The sequence below is a fragment of the Arachis stenosperma genome, chromosome 9 (genome assembly GCF_014773155.1).
Source record: "Arachis stenosperma cultivar V10309 chromosome 9, arast.V10309.gnm1.PFL2, whole genome shotgun sequence".
NCBI lineage: Eukaryota > Viridiplantae > Streptophyta > Magnoliopsida > Fabales > Fabaceae > Arachis > Arachis stenosperma.
Genome location: NC_080385.1, coordinates 129,049,748 through 129,060,912, shown reverse-complemented (window position 1 = coordinate 129,060,912; position 11,165 = coordinate 129,049,748). Strand labels below are relative to the sequence as shown.

General features: G+C 31.9%; 1 protein-coding gene across 1 annotated transcript; it reads left to right on the top strand.

The window, feature by feature from the left end:
• The first annotated feature begins 9,839 nt into the window (after nucleotides 1-9,839).
• Nucleotides 9,840-10,720, top strand: LOC130949926 (ubiquitin carboxyl-terminal hydrolase 6-like). Its single transcript, XM_057878522.1, has 4 exons — nucleotides 9,840-9,854; nucleotides 9,955-10,003; nucleotides 10,115-10,225; nucleotides 10,518-10,720. The coding sequence occupies exons 1-4, from the start codon at nucleotides 9,840-9,842 to the stop codon at nucleotides 10,718-10,720; spliced, it is 378 nt and encodes a 125-aa protein (XP_057734505.1).
• The last annotated feature ends 445 nt before the right edge of the window (nucleotides 10,721-11,165 follow it).

Genomic DNA, 11,165 nt, shown 5'->3' with positions numbered 1-11,165 from the left:
AAGGGATTGGGATCCAATCATATAAGATTTCCAAGCAAAATTCAATGAATGCATTGGTTGAGGAAGGGATAAAAATGTTTTGATTCGGAGATCTCAATATCTCCTGAAACCCAATGAATTCCCCTTTTCTGATCTACCACTTTCTCTTTACATTCTGCAATTAAATTCATGCAATCACCCCGATCCCTTTTAATTTCAGCAATTTAGTTTCTCGCTCTTTAATTCATGCAATTTAAGATTCTGCAATTTCAATTTCTTGCCATTTACGTTTCCCGCTAATTTTACATTCCGCAATTCTCATCTAAATCTTGATTCCGCTCAACTAGAACACACTTCTAATTCGAATTGCTCACTCAACCAATCCTTGTGGGATTCGACCTCACTCTATTGTGAGTTTTTACTTGACGATAACCGGTGCACTTGCCGGAAGGAATTTTTGCCGATCGTGCAATTTTCTAAAATCGTAGCTATCAAGTTTATAGCACAACAATTATTATGAAGTAGAATTTTTGTTTTTGCCTTATGGATAAAATTTAGGAAAGTCTTGCGTTCAATTCTATTTTGTTATGATATTATTTCTCCCAAAAGTTTAAGGTGATAAGAAAAGATAACATGAATGATTATATCGTTAACACATTCCTTTAAGAAAGAGTCTCTTTTGGATTTTTTTGCATAAATTTTTTTTCTTTAGACACTACTAGAAAACTAGTTATTACAGACGGATATTTTCGACGGATTTTATCCCACGAAAATACAGACAAAATTTGTGAGGGATTTTTGTCGGAAACAAAAAAATGAATTAGCATAAATTACAGACGGAAAAGAGAATCCGTGGATAATTCTGTCGGAAAAATTAATTTTTTTTCTTGAGAAATGGTTACCAATGGAAAATCCATCTATAATTAAATGGACAAAAATACTGCATTTTATTAAATTATTACAGACAGAAAATTTGTTTATAATTTAAAATTTTCCATCGGAAATGTTGATATTATGCGTTTATGATCGTTTGTGCCCGAGCACCATTCATTCACAGCACCAAATCAAACGAGCTAAACCTAGCATTCCCCTCTCTGTCGATGAGCTTCTTCTTCTCCTTTCCTCACCCACAGCGCCACCGCCGGCCACCCTAACTGGCGCAGCTACCTTCTCCTTCTTCTCCTCTTTTCTAAACACTGAACCAGTAGAACACAGCCTCTGTCCCTCTCGTTCTTTATCGTTCGCAGAATAAAGCAAGCTCAAGCTCCACCACCATCGCCCCTCAAGCTCGCATATCTTCTCAGCGCTACAGCCATCATCTCCTCCAGTCAATGTCGCGGCTACCTACGCGCAAGCCCTAGCTCCGTGGCAACCAAAATCAGTTCCTCCGTCAGCTGCGGTTCCACCTCTCGCTTTTCCCCTGTTCGAACCGTAGAGACCAGGTTTTGGTTTCAAAATTTTTTAAATTTCTATTGTGTTCAATTAATTTTGTTTAATTAGTTTGATTTTAGTAATTAGTTTAGTTAGATTTATTTTCTGATTAGTGGATTTTTAGGTTGTTAAAATAGGATTAGATTAGGTTTTGATTCTGAATAGCTGAGAAATGTTTAAAATAGAATTTTTAGGTTGGTTTCTTATTAGTTAGATTTGAGACATTATTACATGGAATTGGTACATGAATGCAAATTTTTTGAACTCAAAATAGTTGAAAAGGTACTGCTTTTACAACCATGTTAAAATTGATGCTTGATTGGTGAGTAAAAGGCATCTTTCAATTACAGCATGCATATAGAGATGGTCGTCTTGAGGAGGTAGTTCTGCGACATCTTGGAGCTGCAGATGGTGATACAGTGATTGCCAAAGATATCATGTTGCTTTTGTGCTCCTTTATTGTTCTATAGTTTATGGCCTTCTGCTTTTTGACTTTAGATTCCTTTCTGTTATGTTTTTGTTCATTTACTAACTAAATACATGATGATATCTGCTACCAATTCTTTCTGATTTCTGTAGCTGATTGGTAGAAGTCATTAAAAGTCATAAGGTTTCTACTTTCTATTGATTTGTTTTTTCGTTTCATCTTGCTTTGGTTTGGTGCATTATCTACTACATGATGGGTTCAAATGCTAGAAATGGTGGTGCTTGATTCACGGCTTAACTATTGCTAATGGGTTCAAATTACTATTAACAACAGAGATCTTTTGATTGTTTTACTGATTGGTTTATATTTGATAAAAATATTGCTACGGTTTGTTAAAAAATTCTAAGGCAATAGTTATTAATTCTTTTACATAGACAATGTTACCCATTTATCGCTATGTTTAATGCCTTATGCAGTTTATATACTGGTGTTGTTTCTCAGGTTATCCACTTGATAATATTAAACATTTCTCTGACAAAGCATTGAGAATGACTATTGATAATTATCATCCAAGCAATAAAACAGGACGACGAGATTTTGGAACTGAATGTAAGAATAACTCATGTATAAGTTGAATGTGGTGGATAGTTTTCTAATTTTATTTTGATATTATTGGATATTAGGAAAATCATTTGTAAGTGTATAACAGTATTAAGAGAGTTCTTGGTCATGCAGTGTGAAACTTTGCTTATTGCTGCTTAGGTAATTTGGGATCAAAGTGTTGGTTCCTTCAAAGGAATTCTTCAATGAGCTCTGTGACTTCCTAAGCTCTGGCCCTATTATTGCAATGGTTACAGCTTACACCTTATAACTTATAACTGACTCTTCCTCTTTCTTACCTTCGGAATCAAACACAAAACACAAAACAATATGTTATTGTTTCTAGACTAGTCTGATTTTCCGTTGAATTCATGAAACAGGTTTGGGAAGGAGAAGGAGTCATAACTTATGGTCAAAAATTAATTGGAATATTTTGTTTCAATACAACAATAAATCAAATGGAATCTCAACCATACTATTGAAATAGATTCATGATAATGACACTGCAAGTTCATTTATTTACAAGTATGAGTTAAGTAACTTTTTTTTTCCAATTTATATTTACCATCTTGAATGAAACTTATAGTGAGTTTAGTATTTAGTAATAGTTTATATCAGACATCATGAATAGGAGACTGGAACTTGAAGTTTTGACTTTTAAGCTATGATAATTAATGTATGTATGTATGCAATTAATTATATATATATATATATATATATATATATATATATATTCTCATCCAAGAATTGAATATTATTATATACTCTCATCCAATATATGTTTTGTGTTGGACAATGAAAAATACTTGTGGACTGTGCTGGAGTAACATCATTGTTGTTATGTCAAAATAGCATTTCCATGTACTATAATTTTTTTTGTACTGATTCAAGCAATTGCGGACTAATAAGTACTAACAGATGCTCATAATTTTCTCTGCAGCAATAGTAGGAATTAATATAACCACTACAACAAATAAGGGTTTTCGCAATGGTCAAAAACCGTTGCCATAGATCGAAAAACCGTTCCTAAAACCTTAGGCAACGCTTTGGCAACGGTTTTTGACCTATGGTATATGCGGCCGTTGCCAATGCTCATAGGCAACGGTTTTTTACCTAAGGCAATGGTAACAAAAAAACCGTTGCCATAGTTATTGGCATAGACAATGGTTTTGAAAGAAATTTTTAAAGAACGGTTTAAAATCGTTACTGAATAGGCAACGGTTTAGAACTGTTCTCGTTCATGATGTAACGTTTTAAAACCATAACTAAATAGGCAACGATTTTAAACTGTTGTCGTTTTATTATTCACAAAGCCAACGGTTTTAAAGCGTTACCGTCAGTGTCTTTTTTGGCAATGGTTTTAATACCATTGCAATTTTGTAGTCATCTTTGACAACAGTTTTAACACTATTACCTTTTGTGACTTTTGACAACGGTTTTTTGTATTATATATAATTTTTTATTTACAATAGTTTTTTCATGAATGAAATTAGTTCCAACTTTTTTTTAAATTTAAAATCAATAAATAACCTTAACTATTTGAAGCAAATTACTAAAGAAAACTAATTGAACATTTACCATCAAATTTGATTTATAAAGTATTACATAAGATCCACAATCACATTATATCATCATTGCAAGATACCATAATACTAGTCTAAGTCGTAACTACTTCTAATTATCATCATCGTTTTTAAAAATACCATAGTACTAGCCTAAGTCATAACAACCTCGAACTATATCATCTAATTTTGCAAAAAATACAATAAGAAAAGAGAGTTGAAATAGCTAAGTAGCAAGTAGGTTTATCGTCATCATGTCTACAGGTTCATGACTTTTACTAGCTAACATTTGCTCTTCAAAATTTGTGACCTTAATTAAGTTCATTTTCCCCTTCAACATGGTTTTCCTGTAAATAAAACAAAAAATAGCAAAAGTGTGAAGTAGGAAGTAATACAGCACACTACATCAGATTAAGCATTGAAACATAAATCATCAAAATAGAAGTCTTGAAAGAAAGAAATTTATTCATATCAAGTTATCAACAAAAGGCTTGACATAAAGTGATTCATACTTAAAGTGACATTCTTGTTCATTTTTTCTTCTTCATCAACTTTTTTGGTCTAGGAACACATACATATAGGGTGATCAAAGTCAAGTTACCTTTAAAGTGGGTGATGGGGAGTTTAAAGATGAATGAAGCAAGGGTAGATCCTCTACATCTATGCATGTTACTTCTCCAACAGGAAAATTTGACCTATATCTACCAGCTCTCCCTACAATAATATGCATGCAGAAACCCTGGAATAAAATAAGATTCAAATATCCAAGTCTCCAAATTTGAATAGAATATAAAAATATAATTTGATTAATTTCTAATAAAATAACATAAAATACAATTCTTGACTTTATTTTTTTTCTTTTTTTAAAAAAGGTGTCTATCTACTTAGTTGAATCTTGTGTTACCTGCACTCTGTTTTATTTCAGGTACAGTCAAGTCCCAAAATTCAAAACCATCGAACTTCTTCAACGTTGAATATATGATCCTAGATATGTTTACATTAAGACCCATTCCGATAGCATCACTGGCCACTAGAACATCAAACTCACTTGTTGCATCATTCAACATGCTTGCCTGAAGTCCTAATTAAAATTTCAACTCAGAAAATCCTTAAGGGTTGGCATCCAAATACAATCCATTATAAATAACACTGGACCACAACTGATTTTGGTTAGCATGATATCTATTGTCAATTATTGACACACGTGAAGTTTTCGAAATAAGGAAACAAATAGCATAAATTTTTGTATGGAAAGAGAGAGTAAAACTTTAAATTCAAATATCATATTTTCATGAAACAAGTGAAAGGCAACAGGGAAATTAAAACTTAGGTAAGAGTCCACACCTGCCTTGTTCGAGTTTCTGGTGGTAGCGAGCCATATACTACTGAACAAAGATGCTTTCCTTGATTCTCAATTTTCTTCTGAACAATATGAATGCCAACTTTTACCAGTTAGTCCATGGTTTATATAAGACAAGTGAGTGAAATATGCAAGTAAATTCACAAAAAAGGATAATTGACTATAACAATGAATTTAAGATGGATTGGTCTACTTAGGAGGCTGTTGTAAATATATATAGCACTCTACTTAAGAGGCTGCTGGCAGGAAAATTAAGAGTGTAGTGCATTTAGTTGGTGGAGAGAAAGAAAGAGAGTGACATGAATGAATGAATGAATGAATGATTGTAGAGTTGAACTTGTTCACAAGTTACCACTGGTGATGTGATAGCTAAAAGCGCAGTATGCGGGTCTTCCATCCATCAACCATCACTAAAGTCTGTACTGCATATTCTTTAATTTGTACCGAAACACATGGATTCGACTTTGGAAAAATAAATGAAGAAAAGTAGTAAAAAGGAACGCAATACATACAACACTAATAGTAATGAACAATTATTTATATGATTTTACTTTTTTTTTACTTAAGAAGAGAATATATATATTCAACTTGTCTTAAATTTATTTTCCCTAATTAAGTGACTTGATGACTAAAAAAGTTATTAAGGTTTTCTTTTTATTCCAACTATTAATTAACACATGAAAATAATAACTAAATGCTAGCTTTAACTACAACCTCTTATTTAATCCTTTTTTACCTTTTATGAGTTTATCTCTGGTGAAATATATACCTAATTCACTTCTATATATAACTTTAAGAACTACCATTACTATATATAAAATAAAACTAAATGACCCCCTAATAATATAAAAAGTCCTTTTATGTACATTTTTCTCTGTGCCACTACTGTTCTTACTTTTTCATGATCTTTATTTTCTTTTACATGAACTATCTCCAAATATAATTAGTGCGATATACAGTATATGTATAACATGATCTTCCTTTCCTTAGCTGATAGGGATGAGACTGGTAATCTCATCTTGTAAATGCATAACTTTCTTATCAGACATAAATGACTTTTGTACCTAAGATAAGTTTGGTTTGATCCTAAACTACAGGGGATTATAGTACCAATGATTAGTAATATATACTTTTGTATGCCTTAATTTGATCAATTGATCTCCCTTTAGTTATGCGTTAAAATTCCGTTTTGACATTTACCTATCACTCAAAGCTAGTCTAGATTATCCTTTCGGATTAAGTATAGTAATCAATACAAGAATAAATATATGAATCATCTTAAATTCATACAGATAACAATGAATCATCTTAAATTCACAATGAAAATAGCAATAACTATAACCAGTCTACAAGCTACACAGAACACAATTTGAAAAAATGATTCACAGCAAAAAATTGACTTGCCTGAGCTATAGGATTGTTACAGAGCAATAAGAGTTCTGAAATGGTGGTTCTGGACCAACTCACCAGGAATGACGGCGGCGACCAGGAATTCCGGCAGCGGCAGAGGAACGGCTCCTCCTCTACTGCGTCACTTTCTCACACGCGTCCCTTCTTTCCTCTCTGTGGCAGCATCAACAACGACCTCCTATCCTTGTTTGGTTCCTTCCACCGGCAGCTGCGGCATGGCGCGCCGACGGCAGCAACGAAGACGAGCTCCTTCTCTTCCTCGTGTCGCGCATTCTGTGCGTGTCTCTTTCTCACTCTCGTTTTCCCCTAAAGGTCAGCGGCGACGGTGGCTGTGGTCACAACTGGCAGCGCCTCTCCCTTCCCCTCTCCTTCCCGTTTTCTGATCCCCCCTCCATTGAGCTCTCCCTCTTCTCTCATTTTCCCCCTCTCTATTTCCCCTTCTCTCGTATTCCCCTTCTGTATGTGACTCTATATGTTTACATTATGTTAAGGTTAGGAATTGTTAAATTAGGGTTTTATTTGGAAATTTAGAGTTAGAATAAAATATATACAAGTAATATAATAATTTTATAAAATATTTAAGATAGAATAATAATTTAAAATTTAAATATAATACTGTAAAAATTATTTTTAGAATATAAATTTTATTCATTAATATATCAATGGGCTCAAATAATTATTTTTAATTTTAAATTATAAAATAAATATATTAATTACATTTTGTAAAATACAGTTTAAACTAAAAAATATCAATTATTCAAATTAAATGATATAATTTTTTATTATTTTTCTATTACCAAATTTTTAATTTCAATTTATATAATATAAAAATTAATTTAATCATTCCTAATAAATTAATTTTCTAAGAACTCAAATTAATAAAACAAATAATAATTTATTCATCATAATAGAAATTACTTAAATTAAATTATATAGTTCTTCTATTACTGAATTTTTAATTTTAAATTATTTGAAATAATCAATTATAAAAATTACACAAGAATATTAATTAACTTAACTCTAAATATTAATAAAACTAATTTAATTATTCTTAATTGATTAATTTCTAAAAATAAAGAGTTCATATTAAGGTGGGTTGGGGCTCGATGGTATGGTGAGGACTGCGTGAAGTTATGTGCTGATGGCTAACGTACGATGATGAATGGTGGGTTATGGTGATCAGTTAGGGCTCGCTAGTAGAGGGAGGGAAGATGATGAATGGTGGTGGGTTATGGTGGTGGGTTAGGGTTCGCTAGAAGGAGGGAAAAAGAACGAGCGGAAAGTCTGCATTAGGGTTCTGAATATTTTTTTAGGTTTTTCTTTAAGTGTAAAAAAATATTATATGTTAAATTTCAGAGCGTAAATTGAACGGAACAAAAACTAATATTTGTTAAATTATTTAAAACAACCGTAGAAAATTATTTCTTCATAAAACAATTGATGTAATGGTTATAAAACCATTCTTTAAGATAGTTAAAGAGAACAGTTTTATTTTGTTGTTATAACATAGTGAAAAATTGAACTTCAACAGCAACATTGTAAAAACCATTCTCTAAGATCATCTAATAGAACGGTTCTAAAGTGTTACAATATTGATAACGGTTTTTATGTGTATCCTTTGTACAAATATTTAAACAACAATAAAAAATTGTTGCCTAAAAACAAATCATTGTAACGGTTATAAAACCGTTCTTTAAAATCGTCAAAGAGAACAGTTTTATTTTATTGCTATAACGTAATGAAAAATTGAACTTCAACAGCAACAGTTTAAAAAACCGTTCTCTAAAACCATCTAAGAGAACGGTTTTAAGGCGTTACAAATTTTGGCGTTGCTAAAACCTATATTTGTGGTAGTGAACTAATAAGTTTTTTTTATCATTATAAAGTTATAAAAGTTCATTTATGTGCATTAAGAATGCAACCTTTATACTCTTGATTATTTTTTTTAATTGCATGTAGCATATGACTCTCTGAAATTTCTTTTTGCAGGTAGATATCAAAGTGTCTCCAGGATCTCATGCTGATGAAATATTAGGTGAAGCTACCATTTCCCTTTGTTTTTCAGCGTTTAGCATGAGGATTCTGGGGTTACTACTCCACCCTGAATTTTAATATGAATACTTTATGTTCCATGTTCTCTTTGTTAAAAACTATGCTCAATCCTCATCATAACACAAGTCTTGGATTCTACTAATTTTCTGTTGTTGCAGTGAATAAGCAGTTAAATGATAAAGAGAGAGTTGCTGCAGCCTTGGAGAATCCTTTGATTTTTGCTTATTATGCAAAACAAGTAACTTCAAATGTAGACATTCATGCCAAAATTAACAGTAAACTTGCACCAAGAGATTTCTAGTAAAAATATTTCTTGGTCAAGAATAACCCAAACAATGATTGTGGTGTTATTGTGTCAACTGATTAGAATTAGAAATGTTATAGTTAGAACAACATAATTTGTGTGTTCAAATTTTAAACTGTTTGAATGTAGTGGATTCTATGCAATTTTTCTTTATGATGAATGATTCCTCTATTTGTTAACCCAGCTGACTTATGTAGGGATTAAAATCAGAATTGAAGAAAGCTTCCCCTGCTTTGGGCCATAGTGCTATCTACTTGAAAGAATCACGCATCAATGCCTTGCCAAGGTTGGCATTCAGTTTTGGATATGATATTTCTTAGATTTTGGCTTTTTGTTTACTTTAGTCTACACCATATGAATGTGATCTCAGAATGAGTACATTTTAATGTAACATGATGTAGCCTCCATTGTATTAGGGTGTAGTTGTATTTTCCCTTGGTATACGATAGTGCATCTCTTGGTTGAGCTTCATTTCTTCATTGCTAATTGCTATTTGCTCAGCCAGCTAATCTTGATATGGTTCACTATTTTGCATATTATTAATTTAAAGATATCAATTTTTATTTTGTTGATCACTAATCTGAGTTTGTTAATGATAGGGTCTATGTTCTCACTCTGGGCATTTTACTTTAGCTCCTAAGATATAAGGAAGGAAAAAATCTTGGTCTGAAAGACAGTGAAAAAAGCTCAGTTCAAAAAGATAACGATGAAAAAATGGCAGATGCAGAGGTAAGGAAACTTAAACTCCCATTCTATACAGTATGATACACATACCTTATTGTGCATAACTAGCTATAAGCTATACCCTTAATTTGTTTCATTGATTCAGGGATCTTCAAATGGAGGAGGCGAGCCACCTGTAGCTCTAATGGAAGAGGGTAAAATTGACCACATTGCTCTTTCTGCTATCTTCTTCATTTCCTTTTTGTTTCTTTTTCCCTGTTATCAATCCTCTTGCTGCTTCTGACACTCATTATCTGTGTCCAAAGGTGAAAAAGTAATGCAGATGACTGGAATATATGATTTGGTTGCCGTATTGACCCACAAGGGTAGAAGTGCTGATTCGGGACATTATGTTGGTTGGGTCAAGCAAGAAAATGGTGTGAAAATTCTGTTCTTTATCTCAAAATTTTGTTGGTTGTCCCCACCACAACTTTCAACCCCTCTCAGGTAATTTTGTTCTTTATCTTAGAATAATGATCACAATTTATATTACCATGACTACTACGATGTCAGAAATGTAGAAATAGTAGACATCTGCCACCCATTTTTATGTGTCTTATTCACGAGGTGAGATGATACTGATAATTAGAGGCGGCAAATTATTGACCTTTGGTCAATTTGTCATTAAATTATTATATGTTATTCCATAACATGTGATTTTTGAAACAGATAATGTCATTATGGACTGGTTACAAAATATATCTGAAAAAGGAGATAAGAGGAGGGACAAAAAGGCAAAGTTTTCTTGTGAGAAAAGCAGTGATGATGAAGAAAAAGAAGCAGCAGAAAGAGCAAGTGAAGTAAATTTTGCAGATGAGATAAGTGAAATTAACACAGGACTTCCTTCACCAACTTCATCTATTAATTATTAGAGCAGCAAAAATTGTTCAAATAAGTTAGGAAATTGAATAGGAGTTGCTTGCAACATAGGTCTTTTAATTTACTAGTATGAGGAAAATCATTTAGAGCCCTTTCCCATTAATAACTTTTAATTTATTCAATACACTTTGTTGATGTATGTTTGTTACTTATTATTATAGTTGATGTATCAATACACTTTATTTATATTTTGAATTATATTGACTTGCTTGTTTATAGTACTTTTCTTTTAGTTTGATAGTACAATGAATTTGATTATTTTTTGAAATATTATAAATATTTGAATACAAATTAGATAAAAATTTGTATTAAATTTATATTTATTTTGTATGAAAACAAGTTTATTTTGCAATGAAAAAATCTAAAAAAAATTCTATTTTACCTTACTGACGGATTTTTTGTCTGTATTCAGAGTGTGGGATGATTTTCCAAGGATCA

Coding starts and splice junctions, on each gene's coding strand:
- LOC130949926 (XM_057878522.1), top strand. Junction 10,004..10,114: donor TGTAGCTCTAATGGAAGAGG/GTAAAATTGACC, acceptor CTGTGTCCAAAG/GTGAAAAAGTAATGCAGATG. Junction 10,226..10,517: donor TTGGGTCAAGCAAGAAAATG/GTGTGAAAATTC, acceptor TTTTTGAAACAG/ATAATGTCATTATGGACTGG.